The 20,358-nt window shown below is 36.0% G+C and overlaps 1 protein-coding gene across 1 annotated transcript in view; it reads right to left on the bottom strand.

Annotated features, from left to right (window-relative positions):
* ADGRG6 (adhesion G protein-coupled receptor G6) overlaps window positions 1-20,358 on the bottom strand; it is a gene marked incomplete at both ends in the record, with an annotated part of 124,326 nt that overhangs the window by 27,893 nt on the left and 76,075 nt on the right. The window contains 11 exon segments of the mRNA XM_079716386.1: window positions 61-106; window positions 1,767-1,886; window positions 4,159-4,299; window positions 5,668-5,839; window positions 6,917-7,127; window positions 7,720-7,784; window positions 9,138-9,249; window positions 12,440-12,582; window positions 15,977-16,039; window positions 17,095-17,147; window positions 20,100-20,185. Coding sequence (XP_079572512.1) covers window positions 61-106; window positions 1,767-1,886; window positions 4,159-4,299; window positions 5,668-5,839; window positions 6,917-7,127; window positions 7,720-7,784; window positions 9,138-9,249; window positions 12,440-12,582; window positions 15,977-16,039; window positions 17,095-17,147; window positions 20,100-20,185 — 1,212 coding nt within the window.

Genomic DNA, 20,358 nt, shown 5'->3' with positions numbered 1-20,358 from the left:
GGTGTCTAACAATGTTGAAAATTCAGTTGTTATTAAGACAGCCAATATTTTAAAACTTACCATTTTTGTTCAGATCCCAGAAGGCACAGATGGGATGAGGCACTTCCTATATTAACATAAGAACAAACATGTGAAATTGTGTTTAAAATAAATGAAAAATCATACAATTTGAACATGGCAAAGAGTAAAAATGCTAAGGTTTTCACAAAGAAATAGGTCATAATTAGTCACGGCAATATGACCAAAGAACGGCAGGCAGTTTAGGGGTTTGCCCTCACAGACTTCAAATGGAAATCAACTATAACTCCAGAGGAATCAGGTTACCATTTATCTGCAGGTTACTAATTATGTCTCATCATAAAGTGCAATTCTCAGCATTTAGCAAGGCTCTTTACACTAAAATTTCACTTCATCTTCAAAACTCTCCTTTATAACTAGGTATATGCCCAAAAGAACTGAAAGCAGGGACTCAAACAGATATTTGTACAACCATGCTCACAGCAGCATTATTCACAATAGCTAAAAGGTGGAAACAGCCAAAGTACCCAACAATGAATGAATGGATAAACAAAATGTGTGTGTGTGTGTGTGTGTGTGAGTGTGTGTGTGTGTATGTGTATGCAATGGAATATTACCCAGGCTTAAAAAGGAAGGAAATTCTGACACATGCTTTAATATGGATGGAACTTGAAAATACCAAGTGAAATAAACCAGTCACAAAAGGACAAATACTGTATGGTTCCACTTATATGAGATACCAGAGTAGTCAAATTCATGGAGACAGTAGAATGGCAGTTTCCAGGGGTTGCGGGAGGGGCGACGGGAGTTGTTGTTTCATGGGGACATAGTTTCAGTTGGGGAAGATGAATAAGTTCTGGAGATGGATGTAGTGATGGTTGCAGAACAACATGAATGTATTTAATTCCGCAGAACTATACACTTAAAAATGGTTAAAATAGTAAATTTTATGTTATGTATATTTTACCACAATAAAATTTTTTTTTTATAGATGAAGGAGCTGAAACAAAGGAGGCCAAAGGGTAGAACAGGGAAGTCTCAGAGTTTTCGTGACAAAGCAGGGCTAATTCTTAGAGGACTTCAGTTCCAAGCCTTAGTCCTTATCAGCCAGCTCACTTCCCGCCTGCCTTCCTGCCTGCCTAATGGTCAAATCATGACTGGGACCCTCTATAAATCAGGGGAAAACTGTGGTTGGGCCATTTAAGACAATAAGAACCCCACATAATTTTATCAAATAAACAGATGACAGCAAGGGTAATGAAGCAAAAAAAAAAAAAAAAAAAAAGCACAACATTTGCCAAGATTTTAGACAACTGCTAAGCTCTCAAAAAATGTCAGCACTCTTCTGTTTCTCCCATTTCCCTTCTGCTTTCCTAGTTTCAGTCATCTCTGACTTTAAAAAGACAACCACAACCTTTAATGACACAACTGTGCCATGCATCTACATCTAAGTTAGCTGAAGTAATTACGCATTGTTTCTCAAAAGGTGTGATCCTTTCCTTCACTCTTACTCTCCTTCAGATGACTGAATCCTAGACAAGACTAACTCCCCCCATCCCGCCCCTGCCCTGCCGCCACTGTGCACCACGACATTACGGCACTACCTGACTAGCTGGTCTTGCCTTTGTGGAAAATTGCCCCCTGCAAAAAAAGTCCTAGTTACTTCTAATCATATATTTTAAAAAAGGCCCCAGAGTGCTATCAAACAGTCTGCCTCTGTTCCATGGCTATTTGTAGCTTTTCCTTACCTGAGTCCTTGTATGCTTGATTTTAATTCGAACAGGATCCTTCAGACCCTGGATAGTAATGTTTCCAATGCTGCATGCCATCACATAACTCACTAAGGTGCCTTTCTTGGTTCCTACATCCTTTGAAAGAAAAAAAAATTGTGTATTAGTCAGAAGTACACACTTTTATTTTATTTTGGTGCTCCAAACTAAGCAATCTGTCAGCACTTTTTACACTTAAGATCTTCAGTTATAGAACATCCTGTTTATAAGATCAAATTGCTAGCTTTCCTGAAAGAGCTCTGCTATTTCCCTTATTATAATAAATACATTGAGGGAACAGTATGAGCCAACGCTCTAAGACGATGTTCATAAAACTTCATTCTTCACTGCGGTGGCTGATGCCAGCCAGTTAAAATCTGAAACAATGCAAACCCACAAATAATACACACTCATAAAAAAGTATGAAATAATTAGATCATTTCCCTATCCTAAAAATTAAATGAAGTTGTTTTCCTTTAGAGAAGTACCAAGGAAATATGGTGTGAAAAATAAAAATCAATTCATCTTTCATGTCCATGACAACAGTCTGAGTGTTTACTAACGTAAACCTAAATGTAAGTCTACTGGATTAAAGCCCCACCAGAACTTTTACCATCTCTGTCTGCACACTTGCCGGCATCTGTAGCTACCACTTCAAAGATAAGGATGTCAGGAAATCAAATTAGTGAATCTGTGCTGCAAAATGACTGGGACCAGTAGACTGTTTCTCCAGCAAGACCATCACCACTTTCTCCGTCCCTTTGTGTTTCCTGTTGAGCCTCCTGAATTTCTCTACCACAGCTTATAAATCAGCTGTTGTGGAATAATACAGGATTCCTTAAATGCTACCTAGTTCTCAGAATCCAGAATATAGTTTTTTATTACATTTGTGTGGTCTCTCTCAATAAAGTGGCTATGGCTTGGGGATACCCAGCCTTTCCTTTAAAAATACTCTTATGCTGTTCCCTGTGTGAGGGGAGTACCATAGAACCCTTACATTTTTTTCACTCTGCTATAAATTTACTTTAAAAACCAAGCACATGTTTCCTAATAATGTCGCTGATTGGGAGATGCCAAAGGAGAAAGAAATGATCGCGTGAGAAGAGACTCAAAATGAAACTGTGACAGATTCTTACAAAGCTAAGACTTCTCCCAACTCCTCCGCTGGGCTCCACCTCTCCTCTCAATGGCCTCCTCCCCTCCATTCACATCATCTAACACCTACTACATTTTTCGTATTATTATTATTATTATTATTATTATTTTGGCTGCATTGTACAGCATGCAGGATCTTAGTTCCCCAACCAGGGAAACCTCTGTCCCCTGCAGTGGAAGCACAGAGTCTTAACCACTGGACTGTCAGGGAAGTTCTCTTGCATTATTTTTAAAGGCGACATTGTTATAAGCCTCAAATAGCTTTAACAAATGCAGTTTTATGTGTTTGTAGCTATTAAATCCTTCAGAGCAATTGCATGTAATTACATTCTTAATCTGCTCAAAATTTTTATATAGCTTGTTCTTAAAGCATTTGCTCATAACATTTTTAAATTTTTGAGTTAATGACTGTAAATGATTCCACGGTCCTCCTTTTACTTCCTTGTAGCCTCCTTTGCCATTCCTTTAAACATGACGTATGGCACAAGTCTTTTAAAAACATTTCTACTGGCTTTGAAACTTGCAGTTCTCTCTTACATAAGTCACACTGTTTGATATACACAGGTATCTTCAGTTTAATAGGTAAATTTTATTGAAAGGGCTTGGTGAAACTGCTCAGAACGAGTTGTACTTTCAAAGGCAACCAGAGGTCACCAGTGTTTGCTGGCAGGGGACTTTCTAGTATCTGGAAATGATGCCAATAAAAATGATAATATGTGCTGAGCACAATGCCACCCTACTCAGGGGATGTGGGAAGGCCAAAGGCCATTTGAAATACTAATGGGAAAACTGATTAAAGCCAAGAATGCTGCTCATTATGTAAACAGTGCTTCCTGCTGAATTAAAAAAAAAATCTTTCCTTTGGCACACAATTTCTTTAACTCTGAAGATCTAAATTGCTGGAGAGCATAAAATACTTAACAAAAGAAATAATAAATAATAACTTCTTCACAAATTCCATTTCTAATTGTATCATGCAAGTCTTAATCTGATTTATTTAAAAACCTTAAATGAACACATCCTATTAATAAGCATATAATTATCTAAAATAAAATATTTAAACAGTTATGTTAAAATTTTTCAGTTTTGAAAATACTGTGGATTAATTTTTTCTATACCTCTTGATATACTTTCAAGAAATCTGAACTTTTATCTTTCCTTTTGAGCAATGAAACTCAATTTACGATTCAAAAATAATAATTTAATGAACTCTTACCTGGAAAAGTCCAGTTTTATTGAAGAAAGTAAACTGTGCTCTTTTAACTAATACAGAATCTTCTTCACTCAGGTTCTCAAGCAAGTTTGGAGGCAAAATTACAGAAGCCAATGGATCCATTTGTCCACTCTCAAAATCCATCTGTCATACACACAGAGTATGTCAGTTGAGTAATCATATTTAAATTGCAGTAATAACTTTACTCCACAGGAGAGCAACCACCAGCATCAACTTGGCCAGGACTAGGGCTCCCCTTTACTTCCACCACAGTCACTGTCCTCAAGGCTGAATCCCTTACAGACAAAGGCCTGGATCTCATTCGCATTTTGCAAATGGGGCAAAACGGGATATGCACCAACTTTAACTAAACACAAACTGAGAAATCTATAAATCAGTTGCCATTTTCAAGTATAAGAATTAAATTTACACTTAATAGATTTTGAGCTTTTCTCAAAACACACTACCAGAAAAATAACTACCAGGAAAAAAAAAAAAAAAAAAGACGAGTTAATTTGTTTGATTGCTGAGAATGAGTATCTTTGCATAGAGGAAGCAGCTGAAGTTTTCTGAACATTCTTGGGTACCATTTTTACTGAACCCACAGATCAAGCCAAAGGGTGTTTTCCTGCAAATGGGCTTGAAATGAGACGGAGGCTGACCACATTTTCACTCTTAAAATGTGAAATAGAATTACCCAAAAGAGCCTTTGGTCCAAAGTAGAAAAATAAGTCCTTCCTTATATTCAGATTTTTAAAAATATTCTATCTTGATTTATCTCCACAGTTAAGAAGCATTAAACGCCACGTCTGTGTTCTCCCATGTCAAGGGTGATGCTTCAATCATTTCATTTGCCCACGTGGCTAACACTGTCTAGCACACAGTAGGAACTTGAAAATTATTTGCTGAAGTGTCACTTGAACAGGTCAGAGAGGATCTCCATTAATCAGGCCCCAGCTTTCGTGTTCAGCCTTCTCATCATCTGCCATTCCTAGCCTTCTACACCATTGGTTCTCTAAGTACAATCCTCATACCAGCAGTACCAGCAATATCTGGGAACTTGTTAAAAGCACAAATTTTGGAGATCCACTCAAGATCTACTAAATTAGAATCTCTGGGGATGGGATCCAGCAATCTGTTTTGATAAGTCCTCCAGGTGATTATAATGTAGTTTGAGAACCACTGGCAAAGAGAATATACCATGCATCTTCCCACCTTTGGGTCCTTAATAAATGTCTTCTGATTGAACAACTCCCCATACCCCACTCTCAATAGGGTGGCACTCACTCTTAATTTAATGCTTAGTTCCACTATCACCTCCTGTAGAGGGTAAACTGAAAGTACACCTCCTCTCTGCATCCACATGCCGTATGGTTACTGCTGCTGTTAACTTTAGCCAAACTTTGGACTAGCCTTCCACCCCTGGAACTAAGATCTCGTTGCAGTAGCAACCAGCAGATGATCAGCGATTTTAATTCGTCTAATTAATTAAAGAAACCACTGGCTTATTACCTGGAAATATGATTCATTATTGCTTGGAAGACCAATACTAAAATTTGAAATTTCATTGGTCTCTGGGGACACAGATGATACTCCAAGAGCCAAATTCCGAGTTGTGATATTCACATGTGATGTGCTATGTAGGTCTATCTTGAAGGCCAATTCATCAATTGTTTTTAAAGCTCTAAAGAAATGACAAATAATACCACTGTTAAGTGACATATTTTAGGTTACTTGCACACATGTGATTTCCTGCAGGACAAAATACAAACCAAATAAAACTGTCCTTAAACTTTTTCATCTTAACATGAATACCCACAACATTCCCCCAAACCACAATAACATCAGTTAAAACACTGAATCGTGGTGATAAATTCATCCTTAAGAGAAATACATGCTTTAAGGAAAAGCAACAATTAAGTCATCCTAAACAAATATTCTGTTTTACATCTGTTTTAGCCTTTCTTTCCTCATATGAAAAATACCCTTCCTACTTCATAACTGAGTGAGAATCAAAGGAAATAACATGATAAAAGTATTTTTTGAATTGCAAGACCCTGTAAAAAAAGTTTGTAATTGTTATGTGCATAAGGTAAGTTAGGGAATACATTTTAACAAAGACAAAATTTTCATCAAAGAAATTTGGTTGAAAGGAAGGAAATAGAAAAAATTAAATATCTTAATACTAACATGCTAACTGAAATAATGGGATACAAACTGAATTGTGTAAAAATAGGTATATTTCATCCTGCCCTAGGCATTTTCATTTCAGAAGTATAACAGTCACAAAGGTGTGGCAGTTCTGTGTCACAGTCTGTAGAATAGTAACCTACAGTGACCAAGTTATGCCTAAAACATGTGAGCTGAATGTTTGCTAAGTGTCTCCTTTGCAAGCAAAAAGAAGTGTCATAAATTTATATATATATATATATATAATAGTTTATCTTTTGAATTAACACCAGTTAACATTTTTCAGATGTAAAATGAAATACCAATTATGTCTTTCTGGGACTATTTATATTATCTATCCAGATCGACAATCCCAATCAATTTGTAAATTATTTTCTCAGAAAAAAAAAAATCAAAAACAGAACTTTGAAGTTCATTCTGTGAATGATCTTGGGAAATATCAATGGATCTTCTAGAGATTTAAATTATGAAAGCTGGGCACCAAGCATTCAGATCTGTGAGAAATTGTATAACAACATGTGTATCCAATAAATTTTACTCTCCAGAAGAAAACAAACAAAAAAAAACTTACTCAGAAGAAGACTCAAGCAAGTCTCTGTCTGGACTGGTTAGGATATTAGAAAATATATTCATTAAAGTTGAGCCAAGCGTTATATCAATGTTTTCTTCTTTATTTACAATCCTTTTGACCTGTTCTACGATGCTGGTGATATTGGCTGAGTTTAACATCTGCCCATCACCAGTTAAATTTAAAATCTGATTGGCAACTTCATTTGCTTCACCTAAAAAATGGCAGAAGAACAACATATAGTTTTACCTGTGTATTATGAGCATTTCCAGGAATCCAAAACATAGTATGGTATTTCACTTCATAGTAAAGTAGCAAATCAGGTTTCCTGTGTGTACCCCTTACCACAATTTTAACAGGACAACAGTATTTCTTTATACTCAGAAAATAATTTCTCTCTTTAGTAAAACACAAATTGTGCTTTTAAGCAACTTAGGTAAATAACTTGGAGGGACCAATATTCACAAATGGTTCTAAGAGAGATACCCCCAGAATCACTAAATAAGTATATACTTGCTGCTTAAAAAAATACAGAACTATAAAACATTGATATAAATTTCAATTTATATATTCTCTTCTCCAAAATTTTCTTACTATTTTTACTCCTACAGAATGAATAGAACAGAAAGTCAGAATGAGGCAAAACAGTATTTTCTATCTTAAGTGAGTGAAGCAATCCTTAGCTTAGCTTTTAATATTACAGTGGTATCACAGAACAGAAGAACAAGTTTGAAGAGGATGAGAACCATGAAGCTTGAGGTCATCTCATTTTGCCTTTGAGAACTGAAGACAAATCTCTCACTTACTTGAGCAATTGGAGATATCAGGAGGACCCCAGTAGGCTAGAGATGTGTTGGCAGGGTCATGATGACTATAAAACAAACAAACAAAAAAGGGTATTTTAAATATTTGGCATAAATGACACTATAGCTGACAAAATTACTTAATAATAAGCTTTAGAATTTCCCTTAATATCTAGGTAAGTTTCATTTGAAGATAAGACTATAATACATTGACATAAAACTCATATTAAAAGTTCTTATTGGAAAAAAAATCAGGTGCATGCATCAGGGAAACAAAATACTAGCAATAGCCTATTGTAACCTAGGCTACATCAGATTGCTAAGGTTAAAAGCATACTTGGTAACGTGGATCAAATACTGCTTTAAGAACTTTCCAGATAAAATCTCATTTTGATTTCCCTTAACTCTGTAAAGCAGATTATAATCCACATTTTAGAGATGAAGAAATAGACTTAGCTAACTCAAGGAATTTTCCAAGGTCTCACAGCCAGGAAGAGGTACAATTCAAATCCATGTCCGCAAGGCTCTGAAGCCCCTTTCTTTCCTCTCCACCACGTGTCAAACCAAGCAGTGGGGGCAAAGGTTTTCTTTGGCTGTGGGGAGTTTCAGTGTCGGAATTTCCCTGCAAGAAAACTCTAACTGAAGGAAGGTGGAGGGTGAGGAACTAGATCTGACTTGTTATTCGGTGAATCCTCTGCAGTCAACCTGTCTGAGGTTTCCATTCAATATTTAGGAAAAATCCACACCCTAACAGTCTCCACTAGCAGACTGCCCTAACCTGGATCTTGTCTTTATTCTCTTTACTGTCTCTTTCCCCTTCCAACAATAACCACTCCAAAAAGTTAAAAAGACTCAGAATGTCAGGCGTATGTTATGGGGCTGTGAGTTTGTTCATCCACACATAAGGTGCTTTACTCTAGAACCACCCTCTGGTTTCCAAATTGCTCTGTCTTTCTTTGGAGAAGCCTAAGTTAGCATGTTGCTTGGAGAGAAAATAAAAAAGGCTTTTCTTGGTAACCTACCTGTCTTGTCTTTACCTCACATGGATTTGACATACACAGAGATTCCCGCCCTTCTTTCCAATTAATATACACTGCATGGGAACTATGGTGCAACACCTGTAACCCTGGGAAGGTAGGTTACATGGAATTTGCTGGCAAGAGTCAAGGACTTCCCAGATGGCACAGTGGATAAGACTCCGCACTCCCAATGCATGAGGCCCAGTTTCGATCCCTGATCAGGGAACTAGATCCCACATGCATGCCGCAACTAAGAGTTCGCATGCCACACTAAGAGTTCTCATGCTACAACTAAGGAGCCTGCCTGCCGCAACTAAGGAGCCCACCTGCCGCAACTAAGACAAGGCACAAACAAATAAATAAATAAAGTAAATAAATATTAAAAAACAAAGAAAGTATTACCATGTCCGTGAAGCATAGAAGCCCGGCTTCCCTGGACAGGGAGCATTGTATACAGAAGGTTGGATGGCTGGCCATTTATAACCTTTGGGGTCCTCATCATCATGACATATACCTATGTGAAAATATGAGAAATATTAACCTATTTTTTGAAATTAGAGGTGCAAGATGAGAACAAAACAACAATGTCGGTAATTAGGTATTTATTCCATGCAATACTAAAATACTAGGTTTTTTTTTTTTTTTTTTTTTTTTTTTGCTGTTCACGGGCCTCTCACCGTTGTGGCCTCTCCCCTTGCGGAGCACAGGCTCCGGACGCGCAGGCCCAGCGGCCATGGCTCACGGGCCCAGCCGCTCCGCGGCATATGGGATCCTCCCAGACCGGGGCACGAACCCGTATCCCCTGCATCGGCAGGCGGACTCTCAACCACTGCACCACCAGGGAGGCCCTAAAATACTAGGTTTTTATGTTCAGAATTTGTAAAAGTTTAGAAGTTATGAAAAATAAATGTTAACTACATTTCATATTTTAAATTACATGTTACAAAACTATCAAATAAAAAAACACACTTATGCAAGTATAAACATGAAACTCACAATATCATTCTAACGTAAATCATTAGTAGATAAAATTAGTAAAATAGAGGTTTATTTAAAAAAACACTACATAAAATGAAAACTGTCCTGAAAAATTCAAAATGTAATTTAATCTTTTTCAAAGGGGAAAGCCTATAAAACAGTGCCTCAATAGTGTTGTCACTCAGTTGCCAGCATATTTTATGGAAACATTTTCTAGCTGCTCTGAAAGCATCTTTAACCTGGAAGTTTGCTGGGGGAATGACAAGAAGACACCTGTAGGCCACACATCTTACACACATGCCTTCATCTTCAAATCATCCCACCTGTTGTTTGAAAACTCTCCAGGCGAGTTTTATGACATAAATGACTCAGATTTTACACTTAAAAAAATCAAAATAAAGGTACTATATCAATAGCAACAACAAAATCTCGTATTTCAGTGCTGAAAAATAGTAAGTTACACTAAGACTACTGGGAACCAGTATTGTAGTCACCAACTGAACATTTAAATAACTTTCCCATTTATATTCTGAGGCTTTTTCCCAATTGGTGGAAATTTTTCTTCATAGAGCCACTTGCAGAAGAATAATAAAGTACAGAATTTAAATTGAGTGGTATAAATGACTTGTCTAAGTATGCAGACAGAGCTGTTCAGGGATTCCTCAGCCTCTGAGGACAGAGATAAGGTTGGTCCTCATGAGGCTCCTTTGCCACATACAAACTACCATTCGTCAAGCTCCTTCTCTGTGGAGCCCCTGATGTGTGAAAGGGCAGCGTTGGTACTCTGTTCATCCCCAAGAAGCTCTGTTTATTAAATAAGCAAGCATTTTCCCACAGAGACTCAGAAACTGCTGTTGTTGATGACGATAATGATTATTTACATTCTTTAACCTCAACGAGTTCCTTATACATCCATCCCTCAGTATCCTCGAGGGACTGGTTCCAGGAAACACACCCCCCAACACACACACACACACACACAGGATAACAAAATCCGAGGAAGCTCATGTCCCTTGTGTAAAATGGTGTAATATTTGCAATAACCTATGCACATCCTCCTGTATACTTTAAATCATTGTTAGATTACTTATAATAACAAATACTGTGTAAAAGCTATGTAAGTAGTTTTAAATATAATGTATATTTCAAGTTTTGATTTCCGGAACTTTCTGAACTTTTTCCCCAAAATATATTTTTTTTTTTTTTTTTTTGCGGTACACGGGCCTCTCACTGTTGTGGCCTCTCCTGTTATGGAGCACAGGCTCCGGCCGCGCAGGCTCAGCGGCCATGGCTCACGGGCCCAGCCGTTCCGCGGCATGTGGGACCTTCCCAGACCGGAGCACGAACCCGTGTCCCCTGCATCGGCAGGCGGACTCTCAACCACTGCGCCACCAGGGAAGCGCCCCCAAAATATTTTTGATCCAAGGTTGGTTGAATCTACAGATGCAGAACCCGTGGAAATGGGGGGCTGACCGTAACTGTGTATGTTGACACATTAGAGATGGGTGGTTTCTCACAGAAGCAAAGATGCCTTCTTCTTTATTACTTTGTGATTCTGGCCTCAGTCATAATCCTGCTCTTAGAGGCTGAGGAATAGCTGCTTCCCCCACTTCAACCTCCTGCCTGTGTGTATAAGGAAATGTGTCAAAGTTTCCCTTTCTTTTGAGCTCTACTAATATACCTAATCAACTGTCATCATAACATTAGAATGATAACTTTATTTTTTGTTATCCATATTCTGATCATTTACTTTTCTAAAATATGCCCATCAAGCCCCATTCGTTTATTTATTCAGGTATTTAAGGGCTGGGGGATATGCTGGTTGCTGGGGGGAGGTAGGAAGTGAGGGTGTTAGAAAAATAAGATGTGTTCTCAAGCCAGAGGAAATTCCTGTTTAAAGAAAATGTATATATGAACACAAACAAGTCCAGTCAAATTCAAGGGTCTTCTAATGTGTACGGTGCTCTAGGTCTGTGGACAGCTTGAAGTGGAGTCTCCAAGACAGTGATATCTATTCGTACATGATGATGTCAGAAAAGGCTTCATAGAAGAGGTGACTTTGGACTGTCCTTAATACATTATAGGTGATCATCAGGTGGGCAGTGAGAGGAGAGGAAAGAAGTGTGGGCAAAGACAGAGAAAAGAGCACTGAAAGTTTGGGGAGGTGCTCGAAGGACCACACCTGTGGCTGGAGTTTAGGATGTGAATGGCGTGCAGGTGAGAACTGAATCTAGGTCCAGGATAACTCCCAGATTTCTGGCCTATTCCAGCAAAGACAGTGGTATCTTTAATGGAGACAGAGAATATAAGAGAAGAGGATGTTTTATAACAAGAAATAGTCTTTTATAAGGTTTACCTCATTAGAGATCCCAAATGCACACACACACACTCTCTTTATTCCTAAAGTTGAAGCCAATTCTGCTCAAGGTTATCTTGGCATTTTGCTCATATTCTTAGTATTTTCATAATAGGTTCCTAAAATAGGGTATAAACTTTCATCTGCCTCTTTCATTCTCTTGGATTCACAGGTATCAAGGTACTACCTTTTATGCTAACCTTGTCACCCATTTATTAACAATGTCACCAATAGGATGAATTTCATCATCAGAAAAAAATAGCTTTAAATAAGCAAACACACAAAGGAAGAATATTTTTGTTGTTGTTTCAATTAAACCTGGATAGTAGTCACATAAAACACATATTATAAAAAAATTAAAGGCACTTACCCAGTCGCCTCACGTTCACTCTGTGTAGCCTCAAGCCCTCATCCAGGGACTCATTATTTCTTAAGAGCTTCTGCTGAATGGTTCTTCCTTCTAAATCAGGACTGTTGGTAGCATTGTAAACTAGAAGGGCAAAAATCACCAACCTAGGAAAACAATTCCGATAGAATTGTTGTTGGTGCTATTGACCAGTTGGTTGTTTTTTGGGTGGAAAAATAGAACATTTGGATATGGTAGTAAGAGGGTGACCATAAAGTGCTGTGACTGAAGAAATATGCCAAGGCACTCAAAGACTTCTGCCACTGCACAAATTATAATGTTAAAAAAAATCTCAATATGAATAGATTTTATAAGATACTGCCTGTATTATCTATCATATCACCCCATTTCTTTTGAGAAATATTTTTAAGTAATGTTTTATAGCATACATGCAAGAAAGGCCATATTTGTGGTTAATTCCATATTGTTTCTTTAAAGCAAAAAAATAAAGTTTTTCAAGAAAAATTAGAATTTCAACTAATCTGATTAAACTTTTAACTTTTGAAATTATTAAGTGTTTTTGTTTACAAATACATTACAATTTCTCCAGAATTGTGATAAATGATTTTCTATCTCCAGGAAGCATTTACTAGTACTTTGTACACTGAAAAGTTACAAAATAAGTACTTGAAATTCACTCAGTGATTGGTCAGCATATCACTGAAGAAGTTTATAGACTGCCTGACCCTGCATGTCTTTAAAAAGAAAATATCTCTATGGGAAGCAGAGACATATCCTAAAAGCCCCACCAAAACTTTGGTTCTACAATTTGAAGTAATATAATTTTCTGTTCAATTGTAATCACAGCTGTAGTCAAGAGCAGAAATCAAAAGATGCCCAAGTGAACTCAGTAGAACTGTTTTACTATGAAGTCTTCAGTGGAGAGGCAGTAGCATATTTTATTTATGAAATTCTGTGGGTATCAGTATAAATGAAATAGAGTATTAACATATTTGTGATGCTTAAAAAAAGAAAAATAATTGAAATATTTGCTATTCAAGGTTAGGTGAAATTTAAAAGTGGCCCTATTTTTTCCCTAACTATCTGTGCTAATCTCAAGGACAACATACTTCATAATTCTCATAATTCACTCTGAAAAGCTATTTATCTCTAAAATCATTTACTGCTTCATGTTCATATGTGAGTCATATTTCAGGATGAGACAAACATAGATGTGAAATATAATGGTGAATTGTGATAGCTTAATAATTTGTTCAAGTATCCTTTGATTAAATTATTGTTGGAAACTAACCTTTGCCACTCCAGTAACTGAGAACTTATAGTTGGGAATATGACCTTTCACTTCCTTTGAATATTGAGAACACAGTACAATGTGGATGGTACTGACCCAAATTCAGCAATTCAAGAATGACCGTGCGTTTTCACAGGTCTTATCTGTGTTGCTTTCCTCTCATCCTGGAAACTGAAACTATTTTATGGTTCTGTAAAGTCCAGTTCTATCTGTTGTTACTATCAATTGTTCTTTATTTGAATAAACCAGTCTCTGCAGCTTTGGTTTCCTGTCTGTCTAGGTAATAGAGTATGATAGCATTATCTAAAGCTAGGGTCTGTGTTAAGTGTTACAACCCAATTGAAAGAAAAGGTTGGGAAAAAAGCATGTGTGAAGACTAGTAGATTGTTGTTTGGACAAAAACTATGAGAGACTATAAAGGTTCATCCATGAACATAAAAGAAACAGCGAGCAGAAAGAAAGAAATGGTGGTAAAGCCAGTAAGAACAAATTTTAAAGCAATGCCGGAGTTCATACCAAAGAAAAAAAAAATGTGTGGATTTTCCCATATACTTTGTCTAAGTTCATTCTCCCTATAATTTTCTGTAAAATTACCCATTGGTTTGACAGACAGGAAACTGAGATTCCATGAATTTAAATGTTTTTTGAACAAAAGTTTCTAAGGTGCTGACATATATTCATGATGGCTGATTTTAGTATTGTCAGGTAGTAGAAGAATCACTTTAAGTGGGACTACAGCATGGGAGCACAAAGTCAGAAATCCTGGCTTTTCATATTGGTTGGTTGATCTTGGGCTATTCACTGGGTCTTAGTTTTGTCACTGGTTGAAAGGGCAGGACATTACCTGCCTTATCTATGTCAGGGAGTAATTGGGAGAGGGAAGCAAATGAACCAGTGAATGTGACAGTGCTTGGAATCATAAAGTGCTGTGCAAATGTAAGGAGACACTGCGATGAATGTTACAATGATGGTGAGGATGAGGATGATGATTATGCTTCCAAGAAGCAATGGCTTAATATATTTATACTTCTGAGAAATATGTTATTTGGCTCTTCTTATAAAATTGCACTGTTAGAATCTGAGTTTGAGCCCTCTGCAGAGGGTATACCATTGACGATACCCTGAACTAGGACTGCCACAACTGCAAGACAAAGTGTCCAGCAAAGGGATCCAGATAATTGCTGGATCCATTATTCAAGGCTCAATATGATCTAGCAGTAAGGTTTGGAAAAAAGAAATTATTTGTCTAAATAGAGGAGAAAAGTCCTGTTACCATCAAGAATACAGTGTTAAAATACATTATTTGTTCTTTAGATCACAAAGGAAAAGGAACAATTCCAGAAAATAAAAAACAACTTTCCTTAACCAGATGGCCCAATCCAGTCTGTTGAATACTTACAGAAATAAGTTTGAAATATAACCTTAAAGACGTGTTTTTCTAATGCCGAATAGAAAAAGAAAAAAAATAAGAAAGCTCTCTAGTCAACTCTCATATGAAATTTTATTATTAGCTCCTTATAGTAAGAATGTATCACCTGAAAATAGATATATTCCACCATTATAGTTGTAAATACATAATATTAATTCAGTCAATTGAAACTGAGTAAGAGATGTGAACTTTTGCTTTTCAACTCATTTTTTTATTCTGCGGACATGCAATATATTACCTGAACACAACTACATTTATTTCATTTAGGAGTTTACATTATTTTTTAAGAACAGTTGGCCTTTAAATGCCAACTATTACATATGGTGAACATATCCATTAAATTACCTGCCTGCATAAGTCATGACCTTGATATAAATTTAAAAATGAAGACTTCAGAAAATTAGCTGATGGCTTTGGATGCTGAAAATATTTCAGCATCTATTACCCATATTATTAGATGCTATTTTACATAAGTACCTTACTTGAAATAACACTATAATTATTTTCTTTCTTTGAAGGTCTCTGAAATTTCAAATAAGAGGTAATTGGTTATCATAAACTGGAAATACTAAAACTAATAAATGTTCTACTTCTGAATTATTTTTTATCAGATGTACATTTCTACCCAGTCTGCTATACTACAGTTTTAACTACAGGAAAAAAAGAAGACTGTCCACTAGAGCTAAAGACATAATTTAAATGTGCTACTGGATTGAAATGTTTCTCTCCTACCTCACTGATTTCATTTCTCTACCAGACAGTCAAAACAGAGAGCAAGAGAAAAGATGTTACATTTTCTGCAAGACTTTGTCAGCGTTACCTTTGATCGTTCACAATGCTTCTCCTCACTTTAATCTTGTCCTCTCCAGTGTTCAGGTGAAAACTAAAAATACAAATAAGTACATTCATTATCAGCTTCATCTGCTGCACGATCAACAACAAAATTTGAGGACTGCAGGATCAGCAACAAAATTTGAGGACGTGAGAGAAAGAGGCAGAAAGGACATTCTAAGTCATTGTTTGCACATGTGTGCTCTGAGGTCCTTGTTCTTTCATATGCCTGAGACAAAACAGCTCCATGGCCAAATAAAGCTTGACAGCTAAGTGCTTTCTCTCTCTCTCTAAGATTCATATTCATATGATGCATATCAGTACACGAAAGAACCTGAGATGCTTGGATATACAGAAACTTACTTCAGTTTGTTTAATAATTTAGCTCCTGAACTAATTTGACTTTTTGCTCCCTTTTTCTGTGTTATTACATCTCTTAGGTTCACAGAAAACATGTTTAGGGTTCATCAAATACACTTTAGAAACTAATTTAAGTATAAAACTGTAAAAACAAGGTGCAGAGGAAGACAGGTGAATGACAATATCTGCTAGAGATTCAGTGGAGTGTTTAAATAGAAGATTAGTGAAAGATAATTTTGAAAAGCCAAGTTGCAATCAGACTGTAGATGTCTTATCTTGTAGAAAAATGGTCTCAAAACTGGGGTGCATGCAATCCAGGGGGTGCTCTAGATGATCTACTGGGGTGTGAGAAGCAACTAACAGAACTTCCATTTATATTTAATTATCCTCTCAGTTTATGATACATTATAACATAATATATTGGTTAAGTAATATACACACATGCATATATACAATTTATTTAAAATCACAGATATATTTTGGAAGTACAAACTACATTTTTAAAAATGATAGGGATCTACAATCAAAATTTTTAAAACCATTGCTGCATCATTGAAACTTTTTGTGCAAAGAAATGATATAATATAGAGTTGTTTTAGAAAGATTATGAATATGGTGTGTGTGTATGTCTGTACTTACATGTATGTGTGTGCAGGAATAACCAGAGAGAGAGGGAGAGAGAGAGAGGGAGACAGAAGTATTAAATTAGACACTACTTTTTATTTCTCAATTTATTCTGTCATTTACCTGATATTAACCACATAAACAGTATAGTTCCAATTCTGGAAGGTTGAATTGAGCTGAAAATACAAAAGAAAAGGATAAGTTTGAGTAATACTTTTAAATAATTTTTTTAAAAAATTTAAATCCAGTTTCTTCTCTCCCATAAAGTGTTACTGAAATAAGACCCTGGGAAAATTCCGAAGAGCTAGAGCAGTGAAAGAAAGTACAGATAACAGTTACTAGATCACTGTATGCCAAGAACCTTACAAATGTTATTTCCTTCATTCTCACAACTAATGAGATGGGTATTATCTGCACTGTTCTCCCACCCATTACACGAAGAAACTGAGCTTCACAGAGATGAAATAGCTCTACCAAGCTGCAACTAAGAAGTAGCAGATCCCAGATTGGAACCCAAGTCTCGTCTGCCTGCAAACACTATACGTTCGTCTCTAGCCCATATTATAAAGGGCTTTCTCTGTAATGGGCCTTCAAATTAGCTGTAACACTGAAAACTTAGCTGCAATAGGGTACACAGGGAAGATGAGCACAGTACACACCTTCTATATTCTTCATTCAACAAACACTGAAATGCATGAACATATGTTTTTCTAGCAATTACCACCTCAGGAGAATATTAGTAGTAAGAAAAATTATAAGTTAACAATATAAACCTTTAAAAGAACAAAAAAGTTCAACATTATGGGGAACTGTGTTATAATTGTTATGTGGTCATTTAAAAATTTTTATGGGTCTCAGCACCAGACTTTTTAATGAAACAATGGATTCCTCTCAGTATAAATAAAAACCTCCCATATGCATTGTCTAATACAATCACAGACCACCATTTCTTTACTGACACTAAATTCTCTTACTTATATATCTCCTCCAAAGAGTTTTTTAGGTCTTGTTTCATACACACGTTTAGTCTTCCTTGTAAGCATTTTTAAAATGAATGTAAATTCTAGGAAATTCTGGCAAGAAGCATTAAATTATTTTTAAATTATAAATAGTAATAATATGAAACAGTATGAGATAGTAATAATATGAAACAATAATATAAAATAGTAATAATTTGAAATATATTTTCCTGTTATCAAATATCTGCTCTGGTATCTTACACCTTAACGGAAAAGTGTCCATTAAAGTTTAGCTTCAGATAAAAATGATGTTATGTTGAAAACCATGCATGAAATAAATATAAATGTAAAATTATACCTTGTCTAAAGCACAAACTTTCCAATGAATGCTAATTTACAGAATTAATAATATTAGAAGTGGTTCCTTTGAGAATGAAAATAAAGAATTTTATATTTTGACTAACACAGCATTGTAAATCAACCATACTTCAATAAAATAAATTTTAAAAATAGAAGTTTATCTTTTGAAAACATTCTGACTTTAAAAAAGCAGAGAGAAGAATGCTGGAAAGAAAACAAGATGCAAGATTATACTCATTCAGTAAAGCCCTTTCTTGCCTTTAAAAATAAGACTATGTTTTCCTACCATTCTTCAAATATCTATCTATATCAATATCTATCTACATATAAACATATATATATATGTATAAAGTATTATCACCACTACCTCTCATTGTACGGTTTCACTTTCTTTTGCTACCAAGGACACACTTATTAGACAGCTACCATGTACGAAAACCCATTTTTCTTACTTCAGAATGTATACCCAAATGACAAATGACTTTTTTCACAAAAGTTGTCTGAACTGTAGTAGTACATAAAAACAGTACACGGTCCCACAGTATGCTGTAGATAGGAAATAAAATAATAGAAAAAATAGAAACTTATGGAAAGTTAAATTTTTGATATTGTTATAGAGAAGAAGAAAAATTTTTTAATCCTTAGGCTGTATTTGTAAGAAAAATAAGAAAATAAAATGCTTAGGGTTTTTTAAATTGGAAATTACCAAAATTTTTACCAATAGAATACTGGTTAAATAAATTATAACCCAAATATCCACCAGCAGAAAACTTGTTAAATAAATGACTAGAGAGCCACATAATGGAATATTGTACCCTGTTTTTTTAAAAAACAATAAGGACGGTCTCTGTGTACTGATACTGCAAATCTGGCAATAACAAAAATAAGTACAGTGTGGAATGGTGTGTGCAATATGCTACTTTTAATATAAAAAGGAAAAAATAAGAATGTATAGTCATTTTCTTTTACATCCACAAACAAGTTCTTGAAAAACCCAAGAAAAACTAACAGTGATTTCTGTGCAGACAGGTTAGCCTCCAGGCAGATGAGTGTCAAGGATGGTGAAAGATATTCATGATATATCTTTTTATACTTAGTGGTTTTTGAATCAAGCACTCAATTAAATAAAAAAAATAAGAAATGTATTTTTAAAAACAGTGCTGAACAAATGAATTATTTCACTGGTTGTTCCAGCCAACACCTGAAGATAGGGCCCATCTCCCAGTCTCTGTGGGAGGGCGGGAGCTTAACTTCGATAGGCACCAGTTAGCAACCCCAGAAGGGTTTCTTATGGACCAACCACCCCTCCCACTTTTTTGTAATTTTTTACTTTCCTGACTCTGTTCAAGTCCCTGCCATTCCTCCTCCCTCCACCTTCACTGTTCCTTTAAAACCCCCAGTCACCTCTGCACAAATCAGAAAGGGGCTTAGCACGTTCTCCTACTGTCAGTGGTTACTGAATAAAATCTGCTTTCACTGCTTTAAAAAAAACAAAACAACAACAACGTGCTGAAAATGTATGGATATAACAGTAAATAAAGATACCTCTCAAAACACTTTTCCATTTGTGGGGCACCTTTCTTATTTGACATAATAGTCTATTAGGCTCAGTTTCTTGTCCTTATTCAAATGTATCTCTCTTTCTATTCAAAAGTGCAATATCTCACTTATATATCTATACATACATTTATAATGAACAGTATCTATGTTTCAGTATGATCTGTGGATTCAGTTAGACAGTAGAGTCTTTCCCAGATTTCCAGAGATTAAAGGTTTAAAGCCAATAAAGGAATTTTACAATTCACTTACCCATTCGGCCACCTTGCTCTGCACTTTTGCCTCGGGGTGATGAAGGATGTTTTGAATCTCTATATAAATTCTATAAATACTTCCATCTGTCCATTGGAAATAAGATTTAGTCCATTAATTATATTTTACAGTCATATACTTATCAACTTACATTTACAAGGACATGATTTCATACAATTTAAAATAAACGCCTTGGGCTTCCCTGGTGGCGCAGTGGTTGAGAGTCCGCCTGCCGATACAGGAGACATGGGTTCATGCC

The sequence above is a fragment of the Hyperoodon ampullatus genome (genome assembly GCF_949752795.1).
Source record: "Hyperoodon ampullatus genome assembly, chromosome: 12".
Classification (NCBI taxonomy): Eukaryota; Metazoa; Chordata; class Mammalia; order Artiodactyla; family Ziphiidae; genus Hyperoodon; species Hyperoodon ampullatus.
This window is presented reverse-complemented; position numbering and strand designations above follow the sequence as displayed.